Here is a 17,449-nt window from a genome sequence, read left to right as displayed (position 1 = left end):
ATAAGTGAGTAATTTTTCATGATGTTTCTGACATATGTGCTTATATTGTTGGATATTGTAAAAAAGTGTTTAACACTGGTGATTCCACAGCTGTAAGCGTGGCGTGTGAGCAGAAGGACGTGTGACTTGCTGAGCTGACGCAAGCGACCGGCGGCACAGCCGGGGTGGAGTGTCGATCTCCTGCCTTGCCTGCAAGGACCCCGTCGCTGCCGTAACACTGTGCAGAAGGGTGGGCTGTAGGGGAATGTAATGTTAAATATTGCCAAAGATTGTCCAGGGCTAGGAGTCCGTTACTTGGCCTTGGAAAATTTTTTGATGGCAAAAGATGTGCATCACAGATGTGTGGTGCATGTCTATGCATCTATGATGCACTGCCATGAGAAGTACGTGTTTCAAATAATAGTTCAAGCTCTAATCTGAGAAAACACTAGGTACCTTCCAGTTGTTGTATTATTTATGAAAAAAATCCCTTACGCTTCTAGTTGAATCAAGGTTGGGCATAAAGGGTGCCCTCGCTCGGTGGGCGGCGCAGCGCTGTGGGGGGCATCTGTGCCTGCTTTGTCAGGACATTTCTGCTCCCTGTGTTCGGGATATGTTCTCTGTAAGGATACCTAGATCCTTTACATTGCAATGGAAATATTTCTGTTGTTTGTTGGAGTAGAGAGGACTCTCTCAATGAAACAGCTGTCTGTGCACACAGAGGTGCAGCTGTGAAGGAAGAGCCCGTACGGCTGCGGGTGGACGTAATTCTGCAGTCCGTCGTCTGCCTCTTGGGGAGGTCTTTACAAAAATGCGATCATGTTCCTGTGCCATTGGAAGGGAGATTGTGGTCGTCTCGTTACCGTTTCTGTGCAGAGTCTCTCTGAAGAAAGAGCAGTGGCCTGAGTGCAGTCACTTCAGCCACCGTGGTGCCCCGGGGGTGGGGAAGCGGGTGCTGCAGCACCCCGGGGTGCAGCCCTGCCTGCTGCCCAGCTCTGCTCCCGGCCGTTCAGCGGCCTCTCGTGCTGGTGCCAGGGAGCCAGCTGAAAACGTTCAGCACTCTGAATGGGGGACATTTCTGTAAAGATTGTTGTAAAGGCGGGGGGGTGGGTTTGTGCTTCTTACCGTTCCCTGCCCACTGCCTAGCCAGCTGGAGGCTCCTAGACATCCAACTTACAGCCTCCTTTGGGGAGTGTAAGTATTAGATCTTTTTAAAAATTCCTGTTAAAGACACATTTATGTTCATATACCTGACAAATTACTTTGGTTTAAAAACTGGATTTGGCAGGGAATGTGTTCATATGATGATTAATTCCGTCTGATTGGCTAAGCAGCTATTAGAACACTTAAAAGAAGTTGTCATGGTATTTAATACTGAGCAGCATGTGCTTAAGTCCCACCTGATAAGACATTTCAGTGATGTGCTTTCATGTTTCGGATTGTCCGAAGGCATTTAGGTGCCCTGAGGAAAGGGCGTTCTCTGTGCTGGTCACAAGTCCCTGTGTGTGACACGGCAGGAGCTACATTTCGTGCCATTCCTTCAGGTGCGTGGCAGCAGCACGTGCCACCGCCCTGTCCTCCCTGACCGACGGGAGCCAACCTCTGCAAAAGAGCTTTGCTTTGCTCCTCAGGGGTATTTGCCAATTGACACAATGACAGTCAGAAAATGAGTGCTAGAATAACAGAAAATGTAGGTGAAAATGAAGAGGTGTTTCCACATAGAATTTAATTTTTACTGACAGTAATGGTGTCCCTCAGTCTTCCAAAACAAGTTTCTAGAAGTTGATGTACTCATGCATTTGTGTTTGCTTAAAAGCCTGTTCAGCATCATTGTGGTGATGGGTAGTGAATCTTCTACGTTCCTGTTCTCTCCCCCTCTTGTCAGACTATCCATGGCCATAAAGGACCGATAACTGCGGTGGCTTTTGCTCCCGACGGACGGTACCTCGCCACGTACTCCAATTCCGACAGCCACCTCTCCTTCTGGCAGGTAAGGATGCGTTACCGTCCGCCTGTCTGCGCGCACATGGTTACTGAACTCGCGTTTGGGACTTTCTTTTAACATGGGTCAGTAACGGCGTAACACATAAGGAAATGCTGAGAACAGGAACGTCCCAGAAGTTAGGGCAGAAGCTGAAACCTCCGCGCAGAGTTTTGTCGTTCACCAGCCCGACCCGCGGCGCGTGCCACGCTGCCCTCCCACCTCGCCCGCAGCGAGCGTCTCCTCTGCCTTCAGGCACCCGCGCGCAGGGCAGGCTGTTGGACTGGGGCTTGGTGCCCTGGTCCCCGGCGCCTCGCCGCTGTGCAACTCCTCCCTCGCCATCCCTTCAGGCTTGTGGAGGCAGCTTTGAGTAGCAGTGTCCCTGTCACAGGGGATTTTTCCTATCAGTGCTTCTATTTAAGCATTTCTTGCAGCTGTCCCTCGGTGAGCGCTGGGGCTGTTTGCATACACATCAGTACATCACTTCTGGGCAATCAAAGAACATTCTCAAATGATAAACTTTCATATCTGATGTTTAAAGTTTGAGTACGATACTGTTGTAATAGTTGAATTTCAGACACCTAAAATATCTACTGGATAAAAAGTAGAGCTGTGTGGGAGACCCCCAGCTAGTTCTGCACAGGGCAGCGGCTTCTCCCCGGTGCCCTGTCCCCTTCCTACCTGTCAAGAGTTTCTTCTCTAACTCCTGCAACCCCGTCAATCCCAACAGAGTGAGCTTCGGGAACATGTCTCCTTTTTATTTTTTTGAGCTTGATGCAAAACTCTCAGGACAAACACTCGCTCCCAGTGCCGCGGTGCCCATGCCCCTCTGCCCGGCTCTGCGCCAAGCCCGTGTGTAGTGGTGGCATCGGGGACCCCGGTGCTGGGCTGTGCCGCACGGTGTGGAGCTGTCTTCTGTTTCCCTAATCATACTGAAAACAGGAAAGCTGAGATATAAACCATATAAAGAGGGTCTGAAACACAAGGAGAAACTGAGAAACAGGCCACCATTTTGTGAAGTATCTCGAGGTTTATTTTCATTAACATATGAGCAGGCTTTTTTCTTTGTAATCTCATGTTGGCAGGAATACTTTTTGTCAGTTGTAGGCTGCTGCCTACATTTCCCAAGCAGGATTTTTTTCTTCCTTCAAATGGCTTTAGACTTACAAGATACATTATTTGGAAGCGACTGATCTGATCAAGCAATGTGCTTTATCAAAATCATTGAGTCTTACAGTAATCAGACTATAAAACAGAACTCGGTATGCCCATAAGTACAAGTTATATTCTTTAACACACTTCCCTGCTTTTCTGTGTCGTTCAGTAGTTCTACAGGTGCCATAAAAAATTACTAAATTATTATCCATCACTATATTGTGTGCTTTCTGAAACAGTAAATGAGAACAGCAAGAATCTTCATCCATCAGTTAGTTTATTCAATTTAAGTGCTCAGGGAAAATCTGGAAAGCAATCAGACCAGATCTTTTAGAATTGGCAGGGAAAAAAAGTCAGGCACGAGTTTTAAATTGTAACCTGCCACGCTTTTCCAGGTGTATAAATGTTCACGTTAAAGTGGCTTTTACATAAAGAGTTAAATATACCTACACATTTAGTTTTAAAATGTGACCTCGTGCACTAGTGATTTTTCCCTTCTGTGTTCTGTTTGGCACTATTATTAATGCAGGAAAATCAGTAACATTAGTCATCTTAAAAGGGTTATTACTCAAGATGATTTAAATTGTGAAAATGTCAGTGGTGCTTGCATGCTCCCTGCTAGAGATGCCATGATTTACACTCTCTGACATCGCTCTGCTGCCGAGAAGAGCCAGGAAAAAGTAATGGCTTGTACTTTGTCCTGATCAGAATTCAGGACGTGGCATCAGCAATAACGCGCCTTAAATGTCCCAGGATTTGCCAAGGTTTCATGGGGCACCTCTCGGGGATGCAGCCGGCCACCCGGCCGCCTGCTGATGGGAATCCTGGGGTTTTTGAGAGTGAAGCAGCGTTACAGGAAGTGTAGGGTTCTGTGTATCTCCGTGGGTTGGATCAGAGAATCTCATATTTGAAAACATGGAGCTAGACAGGACGCATCAGCAATAATTGGCCTGCTTTCCAAAGAGTGTAACTCAACAGATCTCTTCTGAATGGCCTCTTCATCTACCAGACAATAAAAAAGCTCTTGCTTTGGAGTTTTTTCTGTTCGTTCCTATCATGACAACTGCTCTTTATTCTGCATATCTTCAGCTCTAGTGCTTTTATGATTTTGATAAATAATATTCTAGCATAAATATAATCTTATTAATATTTCACATTTTCTCCTTAAATTCTGAATGTGTACGCTTATGCTTAGCAGGCATTTATAAATTGCCCCCAAGGAGCACGGTAAGGTATGCCCACTGCGTTTGTCAGGTCTTCCACTGTGCGTAGTTGTGTATGGTGGTCATTAACCACCATCCAGACCACCCGGTGCACTGCCTGAATGCTCAACTACCCGCTCAGTAAGCAGCGCTCCTTGGCCCAACTCCAACGAAATTTTAATTAAGCTGATTTGAGGAGGCGCTGGTCCTGGGGATCACAGGGACGTTGAAGTTTGGGAGGAGGTCCGGGTGCCTGTCGCGGGTGGTGACCCTCCCCAGAAGCCCCGTGGGTCACCCGTGGGTGTCTCTGCAGATGAACACCTCTCTCCTGGGGAGCATTGGCATGCTGAACTCCGCGCCCCAGCTCCGCTGCATCAAAACCTACCAGGTGCCCCCCGTCCAGCCGGCCTCGCCGGGCTCCCACAACGCTCTCAGGCTGGCACGGCTCATCTGGACCTCCAACCGAAACGTCATCCTCATGGCTCACGACGGCAAGGAGCATCGCTTTATGGTCTAGGGTAAATCCCCCGCGCTAGAAACCCCTTTCTGTTTCCAAGTTCCTCATAATTCTCCCTCTCTCTGTCCCTGTGCTCCGCGTGTGGGATGCCCACACTGCCTGCAGGCCGCCGGCGGGCTCCTGCCCAGCTCTGCGGGGCAGCTGCGCTGACACCGGCTGGTTTTGCCTTGCAGCCGGGAGAGGGAGGCGACGGCGCTGGGGAACGTGCTCCGTGCGTGGTGCGGCAGAAGCGGGGATCAGTACTGTGGTGGCGTTCCTCGGCCAGATCCGAGCGGCAGGAATCAAACCAGGCTTTGCAGCCGGGCTGAACCCGGCCCCTTCCTCGCTGGATGTTGAGTTCACGCAGCAGCCCTCATTAAACACGTTTTTCCTTTGGAGACTCTCGCAGAATCTCGGTGTTTACCAAAAAGGCTCGTGTTTACATGTACTTTCTCCTAGTGACCACTGAATGATGGCGGGCGAGGCATCTCGGAGCTGGGCACTCGGGTTTCTTACTGAGGGGCTTATTGCCTTGGGATGGGGAGGGATTGAGTTTCGGGGTGGACGGCCTGTGTTCTGATCTGAAGGGGATGTTTCCTCATACAAATCTCAGTTTTCAAGAGAATTGGAAGTGCTGCTGTGCCCAATCACTGTTTGCTGTAGTCTGGAAGAAAGAATAATAGTCCACATGTAAATAAAAAAAAAGATCTCGTTAAGATGGAATAGCAAACTTGAAAAAAGGAGTATTTATATATAAAGGTGTTTTTTGCTACCAAGGCAGGTATTTATTTAAAAAAAAAAAAAAGACAAAAAGCTTTTTCTTCCTAAAGCCGCTCCCATTTGTGCCGGGACGTGCGGGGCAGCAAGACCGTGCACCCACGCCACGCCACCCTGCGCTTGTGTCACTTCTTGGCTTCACCGGGGGACCAGAGGGGAAGGACAAAGGCCCCGGAAGGAGGCGGCACAAGTGGCATCAATGGGGAGCAATTCTGGCTGGAAAAATGATGAAAAATATGTGGAAGGTGAGTTATTTGAATGGATATATTGAAACATTTTCTTCGGTAAGAATATTCCTGTGTAACATTAGCTGTGACTGTGTTTCCCCCTTCTTACATATCTAATTTTGTGAAATATTTAATAGTGTGAAAGTATGCTGGTTTATGCTCACAGTAAAGAAAAAAATCTATAAAATACTATTTTATTTAAACATATTGATGTATATGTTTGTATAGCTTTTTCTTTGCCATTTTTGTCTGAAAAGCTCACAGAACTAAGAAGGCTGTCTTTACAGAATAAAGTAAAAATGCTACTTATAGAATCTTCCCTTCCCCAAAAAGGAATAAATGAATTTTTAAAATGGCTTCTAAATATAAAAAGCATTGATTTTTTTTTTTAGGTGGTCTGTGTAGTACACTGTACATGAAAGTGAAATTTACAGTCCAGAAGCTACATATCTGTTTGCTGTTTAAAAATAATTTTTAAAAATTAAAAAAGCAAGATATTAAGACCATTAGGAATGTTTAACACAAACTGCCGTAAAGTTCAATCTTTTCTCTGGCGAGAATGTAGTGTATAGTGGAGAACTCTGTAGTAGAATATCAGGGTCTTTTCTAAGTGAACTAATGCAGCATGCATGTACATTGTATTTATACAGATATATATGTAACCTTGGAGAATAAAAAAAAAAGAGAGCTAACAGAGACTTTTCATCCGTAGAACGAAATGCTGTAATTTTCAGTGTAGGCTTATGAGGAGAGTGCTAAGGTACCCTGTATGCGTTCTCCCACCGGTATCCCGGATCCTATCCGTTAGATTACGGTAGATATCACATATATATGTGTTTACTTTCAAAACAAAATGCGGCCCCGGTTAGGAATGTGGACCGTGCTCCTGCAGTGATTTCCTTTGTGGTATAGTGAACAAACATCTTGAATTATAGATGCATTAAAATGGTTTTTTTAAGCTAGAAGTGTCATGGATTTTCTCAAATGCAGAAGAGAGCTGGTAATTTTCCTCGCAGCCCTGAAAATCAGTTCACGTAGCGAGAGCCGAAGCATTAGTAGCGCGAGATTCGTTTGCTGGGGAGTCGCTAACCCCCGAAATGTCTCTGGCTGGCGCGGGGGCCAGGCCGCGCCGCGCCCCGGCCGTGGGGCTGGGCAGGGGGCCGGCGCGGTCCCCGACGGAGAGACCTTCCCGTCTGGCCGGTACGTGCGCACTAGTTAAACCCGGCCCTCCGCTTCGGTGACTCTGCTAAGCCCAGTCCTGAGCTTCTGCCCAGCCTCGCGCGCTCAGCACTGCAGTGAAATGTGTATTGTCATTCCAGTGTAAGCTTTTAGTGCTTTATTGATTTGTTGGTACTGTATTTGGACTTGTCCTTGTAAATGTAGAGACGTATGTGGCTTCATTGGCAGTTTACAAGCAAAAGATGACATGATGAGACACCTGTATGAAAATGTTGTGATGATTGAAGTCGCCGTGTATGGTGAATGGTTCAAGTGTCTGCCTCTCCAGCAACTTCTTGACGAATCCACTCCCCATCCTCTGTATGTATTAAACTTCCCGGTGTAAATATGCTTGTGGAATAAAACTGAATTGTATTGAAGAGTGTTGGTTTCGTGGCATCAGCCTGACGGTGTGTAAATAATTTCCTGCTGCTGATTTACTGGCCAATAATCTGAAGTCTTTTCACCATTTAAGAAACTTCTTCCTTTTCATTTAAAAATCAGCATGAATGAGAGCAGAATGAGCCACCATCAGAGCAGGGGGGTCATGGTGAAGGGACTTCAGTCTTCGTTACAAACGACGAAGGTAGGAGGATGCTGAGAATGAAGTTCTCTTCTCTCCCAAAACAATGTATCCAAGCAAACGAGGGAGTATTAATCTTCCAGAAATTCACCAACACCGGTGTGTGCCAGGTGATGCTCTTTCCTTCTCCTCTGGTTTGCATTCCCCCAAAGAAAGTAATTGGAAAGAATTGAACACTGAGATTTTTCTGAGGTGGCGTGCAGGATTACCGAGTGTATTTAATGTAACGTTGTGTGTGGGTTGGAATCTGCGATAGATGTTATTTTTTAAAAATGGCAGTTGTGCTTGCCTGCGGAGGAGGCCCCAGCGCGGAGGGGCGGGGGGCGAGCCAGGAGGTCAGGCATGACCTGATCACCTCCAACACAAAAAACCCACAAAGGAATTGCATGAGTCCCCAATTTTCGGGGTGCGTGAATGTGTTAAAACGTCAGCGGCTCCGGTATTTCCTTGCAGGCGAAGCGCTGGCAGCGGCTCGGCGGGCGATCCCGGGCCGGCTCCGAGGCGGGCAGGGCACGGCGGTGCAGGGGGCACAGCCAGGCAGCGCCCGGAGAACTCTCACCTCTCCCCTCCTCGGCTGACAGGCAGAGCTGAGCCTTGAAAAATCAATACTGGGGAGCCAGGAGGGAAATATTTCCAACCTCTAACTAGAGAATGTATTTTGACAAGGCCAAGATAATCCAGGCTGCACAGGAGAAAGAGAAAAGAAGACTCATTTTTAAAGCTTGACACTTCAAGGTGGTTTTGTGCAATGGTTTAGAGAGAGCATCGATACGGACAAATACCAAAGGTCAAAAAGAAATGCCAGAAGAATTTCAAAAATCAGATGCGCTGGTTTTGCTGTTTACTTCACAAAATATAAACTCTTTGACTTGTATAGAGAGATGGTCAAATGTAGTGAGCTCAGTGTTTGCTGCTGTCTCCTCAGTTAATAGAAATGAAAATATAGTAAAGCCTAGATTATACCTTAAGCAATTTACCTATAAGAAGTGCCTATTTCCTGCTATATATCTGCATTCAAGGACATTAATTGTTTTTGATTTGGCATGATTGCATTTTGATGCAAAAAGATCAATATTTTTTTCATTTATGCAGCATCATTTTTTGATAATTAAATATCTGGCTGCGTACTCGGGTACTACACGAAGTGGTCAAAAGCGCTGCAGCCCTTCTTCCACTCCCGGACCAAGGTTTCGTTGGCACCGAGCACCTGCGATTTCTGCCAGGTGAGTTAGGTCTGACCGAGCTGAGCTGCAGCAGTGCCCGCGCTGCTGCCCGCGCTGCTGCCCGCGCTGCTGCCCGCGCTGCTGCCCGCGCTGCTGCCCGCACTGCCAGCGTTTCTGCGGTGCTCGGCGCTGCCACCTTCGGCGCCTTGCAGGGGGCCGGGCGGGCGGGCGATCGCCAGCCGAGTGCTGTGGTTGTGGCACCGACCCCTTCCCGGCTGCCACTCTGGGCAGGCTGTGGGCAAGGGGCGCGATGGAGGGGGTCACCCTCCCTGGCTTTACGCCGCGCCGGCTGGGAATGTCCGTCCCTGTCCTGGCGCTGGACGTAAAACCGCACCCTTGACCCAGAGGTGTAGAATCACGTCAAGGCTAATTCTGCGTGACGAACGCAATGTCCTAATGAACGATTAGGACATTGCACTGGATTCGTTTAATACTGATCTGAGTAACAAAGTGTCGCATAAAGCCAAGCAGCATCTTGCGTAACCCAGGAGGAGGGAGGACGTGATACCCGCACCATGGCGGGAAGCGTGAAGGACTGACCGGGACGTTCACGGCAGCAGCGAGGAGCGAGGTGAGGAGGGGCAGGGGCGCGGGTGTGAGGGGCAGGAGTGGCCACGTTACGCGTCGGTGCCGGAGGAGGCGTAGCACCGGGCCCCAAGGGGACATCGTTAGCGATGGAGCGGCTGTACCAGCGTTCGGAAGGCGCTGGGGAGCGGCTGGGCGGCAGGCGGGGGCCGGACCGACGGATGGCTCCTGGCACAGAGGAGCGGAGGCCGAGGTAGGGGCAGATGAGATCAAACGGGAAGGTGTTCCCTTCCCCGGCTCGAGAGAGAGAAGGTGGCTGAGGTACAGAGCGATGGACTTGCACGTTATTGGTTGCGCATGCGCGATTGTCTCCGAACTGTCACACAATATTCTGCCTGAACTGGTTCAATGGAGATTGTCTATCCACTAATTACCGTTATTTGGAGTAAGATACTGGAAATGAGAGGTCACTTGAGATTTATAGAAAAAAAATTAGAAAAATTATACCAGACGCTTCAAATTTGCTGCTTTCAGTTACACAAAACATGAGGGAGGGCTCCCCGGCTTTCCCACATCGCGGCTCCTCGCCCGGGGGCTGGCGGGGGACGTGCTGGGCCGCAAAGGGGCTCTGCCGGCGCCGTGTCCGTGCCTCTCGTCCGGAGGAGCGGGGAGCTGGTGCTGCGCTGCCGCAGCGCTGCCGACCGCAGCAGGAGCCAGGTTGCATTCGAAGTGTGCGTGTGTGTTTGGTTGATGTCCTCAAAATATGTCAATCTTGCCTAAAACCAAAGCTATTTGAAAATGCAGACCACTGAGGTCAGTGCAAACTCCATCAAATGTATTGATCGGAGATTTTTTCCACAGAGCATAACGTTACAGTTGTGCATGGCGGGTGTCTTGCCGACGATCAGCATTCCTTGCAGCTGACTCAGAAATCCGTCCACCGCATCTCGCTCTCCCCAGCCTGTTGTGGAGGGGTGGGTGCGATCTCTCCGGCTGCCTGGCGGAATTCCCCGCGCGTTCAGGCAGCGCTGTGCCCCGCGGGGCACGGCCAGAGCTCGGATCTCAGCGTGGTTGGTGCTTCGCAGGTTTCTGGGACAGGCTCCCCTTGGGATGCGTGGTTCACCCCAAGGTCCCAATCCCCTGATCACCAGGCAGGCACCTGCTGTCCCGAGAGCAAGGCTTCCCATCCCACGGAGCGGGACGCGGCCAGGGAACGCACCAGCGCTCAGGACGTTCCTGCTGGGCACTCACCTACAGTGCTGGATGTGCCCCTCCGGAGGCAGTCAGGGTAAGGCCAGTGCTCAGAATAAGAACATTTGGGAGTTGGCTCAGTTTGGTTTCAAATAGTGATTTTTGTAGCCAAAATACTTCTTCAAATTGACGAGTCACGTGCAAGCAAAGAAGTGTAAATGGAAGGCCTTTAACATGCTTAGCAGTAGCTTACATATTTAAAAGCCAATGCATTAATAGCAGAAATTGGAGAGGACCCAAAGGTATTTTGTCCTCTGGATGCTGCAGGAACTTCCATGAGCAACCAGTGTGCAGAAGAATCCAAAGTCAAATCCATCTTCTGAACATCACCTCACGAGCTCCAGAAGCTCTGCGAGCTACTTCTCCCTTTAGAAAAGAGAGTTCCTGGCCAGCTGCAGCCGTGCATCTCTCCCTCTGTTTCCGTAGCCGGGAAAGCATGACCAGGGAACAAGTTCCTCGTCCTCCTCATTCCCTCCCGTGTAGAGGCAGCAGAAGTGCCGGCCAGGTTTGGTGCCTTGGGAACACGGGAGCCCGCGCGGGAGCTTCGGAGAGCTCATGGGCCCCGGGAGCACACGGCAAACCGAGATGGGCTGTCGCGGGTATTCAGTCCCAAATTGCAGTTCAAAGGTTCGCAAAATTGGCCGGACCCTTTGTGGGGTTGTGGGACATCGACTCTGTAAGAAAGTCAAGAGTATCCCAACTTGTAAATTAAACCTTTCGGATGGTCGTTCCTGCGTTCAAGGTCTTTGGGCGTGCGCGGAAGGAGCGCACGTCCAGTGGTGCCTGTGCCACCGTGATTTCATACCGGTGTTTCTCGCGTGATGTGTGGTAGGGGGGCGAGGAGTCCCAGCGCCCAGTGTGGGCAGGGGCGGCGCCCAGCGGGCTTTCCAGGGAGGAGGAAGGGAAACGGGTTTCTTCTGTTCTCCCAACGAGCTGTCGGGGCTGTGCCCAGCTTTTGGCAAACACTGAAACTTTACCAGCGGTAATACTTCGGTCTGAACAAAAATACCGGTAAAATCTGCATCAGAGCCTTCAGTGTGATAAATTGACACTTGATGGCAATAGTTGCCTGGAGTGCTCTTTGAACAGGAGGGCTCCTGGGGAACTTCCCTCTATCTCTGATGTCTGAAAATTAAAAATTAATCTTGTATGAAAAATTAAAAGGTGAAACTTTCTGCTGCAGCAGCATAGCTTTCTGAATGTTGATTTTGTTTTTAAAATGAAGGCTGAATGACATCTACGGGAAGATCATTGTTGGTTGTTACATTTAGAATATATGATTTTAATTGATTTTTATAAATTGGAAACCTATTTGCAAAGGACTGGAGTAGCTTAAAATGGGGGGGGCCAGGGAGATACTTATTTACTGAAGTAACTGGCTTTAAACAGGCATTTATTCACTCCTGTAGAGCTACTCCCAATTTACAATACAGTAAAAGAAAACTGCTGGGTTTATCATAAAAATGATGGTGGAATTTGCACATCTTGCAAGTTTAAATTTGATTTTTTTTTAAAAAAAACCCCACCTTTCTGACATCAAGGAGTGCCTCCTGCCCCTCGCTGTTCAGGCGCGTGTCCTCGCGTGCTGTGTTGGTTACCGCTCGGTGCCACCCTCGCGTGACCAGTGTCGCGGGAAAGCCGGGGGTCCCGGTGTCTCGGGTGGGGCTGGCCACCGGGGAAAGCCGCTGTACTTGTTCCCCCCGGGATTAGTCTTCCTCTGCGGTGGGCAAAGCAAAGGTTGCGGTCGAGTCTGAGTGATTCCAGCAAGAGTCTTTCTTCTTACAAGTTTATCCAGAGCCAAGGGGGAGAGAAGTTGACAGCACTACTGTTTTTATCAGTATTCGCATTCAGATCTCGCCTGTTGCAAGTTTATTTTATAAGACCCATTTCCTCATCTTCTGCGAGGCCTAGGACTTCAAAGGTGCCATCAGCTGGCGTGGGCAGAAGGCTTCAGTCTTGGCAGCCTGGCTGACTTCATCTGGCGTTGCTGACCAGTCCGATCTGTAAAGATATGGCTGATGAGGAGACAGTCAAGTGACAGAGCTCTGACTACGTGTGGGGGTAGATCAGTCGGGCCGTGACGGCAGAATACCCAAGGTCCCCCTCAAGAACCCACTCAGGACCTGACGCAGTGTTACGGCATTTACATCTTCAGTGTCTCAAAGATTCCTCGCTTTATTTTTTCTGTTACTCCCTAATAGACCCTGTTCTTACACCTTGCTTTATGTATGCGTTACCTGTGTGTATCGGTTGAGAGCTGGTAGCAATGTGAGAAATACGGCAACTGTGTGTAGGTACCTTGGGGCCGGCGATGCTCGGTCCAGGCCAGCAGAACAGAGCATTTGAGGGAGCATCCCACCTCGTCTGAAATACAACAGTATTTGATTTTGTGTTCTGTGGCAAAGGCTCTGGGTTGTATTGAAGAAGCCTGTTTTTTCTATCTGATGTAGAAAGTAATAAATATTTTTTTGAGTGGTCAGGCCTTGGAACAGGCTGCCCAGGGGAGTGGTGGAGTCACCATCCCTGGAGGTATTTAAAAGACGTGTAGGTGAGGCGCTTAGGGACATGGTGTAGTGGGCATGGTGGTGGTGGGTCGACGGTTGGACTCGATGATCTTAGAGGTCTTTTCCAACCTTGATGATTCTGTGATTCTATGGTGGCTTTGTCCAAGAGCGCAGCCGCAGCCCCGACCATCGCACCGCCGGTACCAAAAAATACTTGTTTCTCCTTTAAGGACAGAGAAGTTATTAAGACAGGCTGCATATTATCACCTTGTTTGCAGTTTAGCCAGAAAGTGGATTAAAATCCATTTTAGAGCAGTCCCAGGTTTATTGCAGAAACAAGTGCAACTGTTGTTCGGCCCGTGCCCGAGTGCCCCGCTGAGGAGAGGCAGGCCAGAGGGAGGAGGGGGAGCAGAGGAACCCTGGGAGCCGAAGTCGGCGGGAGAGGGAACCAAACCCTGAGAGAAGGCTGCGAAGCCTGTGTGGCCGGGCAGGAGCCTTCGGAGCGAGCACCAGGAGCTCTGGGGCCAAACCCAAAGCCCGGGGCGGCCCGCCGAGACGTGCAGAGCCATTTCCCTGTGCTCGCTGAGCCGTGTTTTCAAACCTGGGTAATGGTTTTTTTATGAGAGCGGACTGCTAGGCCTCCTGCCAGCTCTGCCCAAAAACTGGGCCAGGCAAAGTCATTTCAGCGAATTACTGTTTTTCTGGAAAATGCTGTTCCGTGCAGCCAGGTTATTCACACCGTCAAGGTGACGCTGGCACAGAGCTCGCCGAAGGCGGAGACCGCACCAGGGGCGCGGGGTGGCTGTTGGCCGCGCGGGGCTGGGGAGGAGGTGGGGTGCTCTGCGTTGGGGCAGACGGAGCCCTCCGCCTCCTCCTGGTCTGGAGAGGACGCTCGGCCTGCAGCGTCCCCTGCAGCAAGGGGGGAGGAAGCTGAGTGGGTATTCACGCGTTTCCTACGGCTGGAACGTTTTCAGGAGGAGAGACTGGGAAATACCCTCTCAAGGAAACCTTCTCGCCCAGTGCTTGCTCTGAAATACAAGGCAGCCCAGTTTGTCCTTGTCCCCCCAGGGGACGTGGGGGTCTGAGCCCGGGTGAGCTTTGTGGCCAGCGCCCGGTAGCGAAAGAAGGGAGAAGGGGAAGGAGGTGGCTGCGGGGGACCTCAAGCCCCGGCGCAGGCTGCCCTGGGAGGCCATGTCCTCTCCGTCCCTGGAGATGCTCCAGACCCGCCTGGCCGTGGCCCTGGGTGGCCGGCCGTGCCTTCTGCGGGGGTCGCCCCGGGCGGCCCCCGGCGCTGGGCTTTGGAGCGGGTGGCTCCGGGATGGCCGGGCCTCAGGAAGGGGTCTCTGGTGGTGCCTGGGGAGCCGGGATGGGCGAGGTAAAGGCAAACAATGGAGAAGGAGACGAGACAGCTTTTGGGTGAGGGTGTGCTTTGCTCTGCGGGTGATTGGGGATGGCGGCTCAAGGGAAACCCTCGCTCGCACGAAGCGCGGGTGTAAACGTAAGGCGCAGCGGGGCGTGGGGCCGCGGGAGGGGGCAGGCGAGGGCAGGAGCTCCGCAGGAGCCGTCCCTCGCGGAGGGGGCGAGCGGCAGATTGGATCTCAAGGTGACGGTCACCTCTGACCTCCCCCAGGTCCTCTGCCAGGTCATCCATCTTGCGGCCGCTCTCCAGCAGCCCCTTCTCCGTTCCTGCCGCCCGCGAGCGTTCAGCATCGATCTCATTGATTAAAATCTGCATCGGCCCCGGAGTGAAGGAAACCATCAGCATGCCCAGGGACTTCAGGCTGGGGTTTTCTGTCCCCTCCCGGTGCGTTTGTCAAGCACAGGTCCGTTTTCTGCCCGGAGGCTGCATCCGAAGAAAATTCGTTCGGGGGTGTGCAAGATGCGGTACGTTGGGGGGTCTCTGCGACGCCAGGGGCTGATGAGAGGCAGAGCCGCCAGCAGAGCCCTCTCCCAAGGGTTGCTCAGTGGCCCCGTGGGACCGAGGGTCTGCCCGAGGGCTGTGGGGGGGTCTTACACCCCAAAACCATCGATCCTAACTCCTCCCAGCACATGCTGGTACTTAGCTGTGCACGTGTCCAAGGCCCACGGCCAGGAGGGACGGACCCAGGCGTTGCTCGGGGGGAAGCTCACCCCCGCGCAGCGGCAGCGCGCTCTGCCCCTCCGGCCCCTGAGGAACACGGGTTAAATCCCCAGCAGGGGCCCGGCCAAGCCCAACCAGCCAGGCTGGGATGGGAAGGCCGTGCGGCAAACCGGCCCCGGCCACGGATGAAGACTTTGGCTTTCTGCTGGAGATGTTCCCACAGAAACCCCAGGTTACAGGCGGGTGGCACAGGGGCTACGCGTGCCCCAAGCAGATGTTTTTTAGAAATCCAGGCTTGTCTTTAGGGTGTAGGATAAGATTTGCTCTCTCCCATTCATATCGCTCGTCTGCCCTGCCACCCGCTTGTGAACTCGCAAACCCGTAATTCGGTGGGAAGCCAGCAGCGGAAACTTGACATGAAGCTTGTGTCCCATGTACCTTGAAATCCTTCCGTAAAAACAGCTTTTCCAAAATGCCAGCAGTGCTCTATCACATGTCGAGGTTTTTCTACGTACGCTCACAACTTTTGCCCGTTGACATTTAAAAATTTCAGCGCGAGGAGGGTGTGCAAAGCCTCTCCAAGGGAAGGGGTCGGCAGCGAGGCTGGGGGGGAGGGCTGGGGGAGGAGGCTGCTGGGTGGGAGGGAGCAGGACAAACATCTCTTGTACCCCTAGCGCTCCTTTCGACTTCAGGAGTTCAAAAGCAAGCCGAGATTCACATAATGGCTGGGAAAGCTGCATAAGGACTGGAACATTTGTGCGGCCAGGCCAGCAATGAGGTGAAGCATGGAAACGGTTGTACCTCTTACAGACTTCTGCAAGATCTAACCTCGAAAAGCCCACATTTCGGAAGGCCGGTTTGCAGCAAGAGGGTCCTTTTCACTGGGGAGTCCACCTTTATTGGCAAATACCCCGCTGAAGCGTAGCTCATGTGAGGAAAAAGGGAGGTTTTGTTCGCTTTTCAGGTGTGAGTTTGTCTATCTGGTGTGCTTCGTATCTCCTGCAAGGAGAGATGAGGTGTGACACTGGTTTCCTTCTGGGACTTCCATTTTGCTTTAAATCACATGCTTTATGTGATCTTAGTTTTTCTGCTCATGTAGGATCCTACTGTAAATAACTATCGCATCATACAAGAGCTAAAGAAACCTGAAAGTCAGGCAGGAATGAAAGGAGAGCTGGAACAGGAGGGTGACTCTGAGAGACTGGAGGGGTTGGAGATCTCCCCGACCCTGCTCCTGGCATGGGGGTCATTTGGAAGGAGGTGGGAAGACGAGCTGAAGGAGCATCGCTGGAGGAGCAGCATCATCTGCCTTACCAGAGCGCAGTGCAAATGCCCGTCTGCTTAACTTCAGGGACCTGGAAAACAAAGCTGGACATGCGGCGGCAGTTGGAGAGGATGCACGAGCACGTGAGAGTCCTCTGGGCTGGTGCTGGAACGGGGACTGGGGGCAGAGGGCGAGACGTGCACGGTGGAGGGGACGGGGACAGAGGGGGCAACCTTGGGGTCTGCAGGGAGGGAGGGTGGTGAGGCTGTGCCCAGGGTGGGATGCACACCTCCCTGGGGTGGGATGCACACCTCCCTGGGGTGGGATGCACACCTCCCTGGGGTGGGGGGTTCACCTCCCTGGGGTGGGGGGTTCACCTCCCTGGGGTGGGGTGCACCTCCCTGGGGTGGGTGCGCCTCCCTGCGTGTTGCAGAGCAGTAGCTATCAGTGTCTCTGCTACCTCTTCCATCCAAACAGCTTTCCTTCCTCGGTGGCCGTTTGCTCCCCACCCTTCCTCGGGAGGAGCAGCGGCGGTGGCTCGCAGCCGCGTGGGCAGCGGGCAGGGAGGGGCAGCGGGCAGGAGCCATCTGCCCGTGCACCGTCACACAGGTGCCCGTGAGCGCGTGCGACGCTGGAACAGTATCCTTTCATCACACAGTTATTTTAAAGAATGAAGTGGACCAGAGCAGAGATTAAAAGCTAACCTGACACGAAACCAATCAAAGTTATCAGCAAACCATTAAATTGCTTCCAGAAATAGAACTCTGCTCGTCTCGGCAGGGAGAGAGGCGAGATGGAGGTGCCTCCCCGCTCCCACCCTTCCCACCCCATCCCTGCCGCTGTGGCCGGGGATGCCTCCCACCTCCCGCCAGAGCCTGCTGGACCAGTCCCGGCCGGGCACCGGCCCCTTCCTGCATTTCCACTGGTGCAGGAGCCTCAGCTCCAGGCTGAGATGGAGTTGTGCTTTCGGCAGGGTCTCAGTGC

At 51.7% G+C, this 17,449-nt stretch overlaps 1 protein-coding gene across 8 annotated transcripts in view; it reads left to right on the top strand.

Moving 5' to 3' along the window:
- The window catches only part of LOC142074917 (WD repeat-containing protein 7-like), a 152,806-nt gene extending 143,411 nt beyond the window's left edge, over positions 1-9,395 (top strand). For 3 of the 8 annotated variants that reach the window (XR_012670754.1, XR_012670753.1, XR_012670755.1), the window contains exons 26-29: positions 1,865-1,969; positions 4,631-4,835; positions 5,008-5,835; positions 6,210-7,415. Coding sequence is in view for 2 of the 8 variants with exons in the window: in XM_075135913.1 (XP_074992014.1) it covers positions 1,865-1,969; positions 4,631-4,834 (309 nt within the window). In the remaining 6 variants the exon portion in view is untranslated. Of the gene's footprint in view, positions 1-1,864; positions 1,970-4,630; positions 4,836-5,007; positions 6,005-6,209; positions 7,416-8,710; positions 8,842-9,304 lie in introns of those variants that run through there. The other 5 variants (XR_012670758.1, XR_012670757.1, XR_012670756.1 and 2 more) reach the window with 5 other exon arrangements.
- The last annotated feature ends 8,054 nt before the right edge of the window (positions 9,396-17,449 follow it).

This window comes from Calonectris borealis, chromosome W (genome assembly GCF_964195595.1).
Source record: "Calonectris borealis chromosome W, bCalBor7.hap1.2, whole genome shotgun sequence".
Classification (NCBI taxonomy): Eukaryota; Metazoa; Chordata; class Aves; order Procellariiformes; family Procellariidae; genus Calonectris; species Calonectris borealis.
This window is presented reverse-complemented; position numbering and strand designations above follow the sequence as displayed.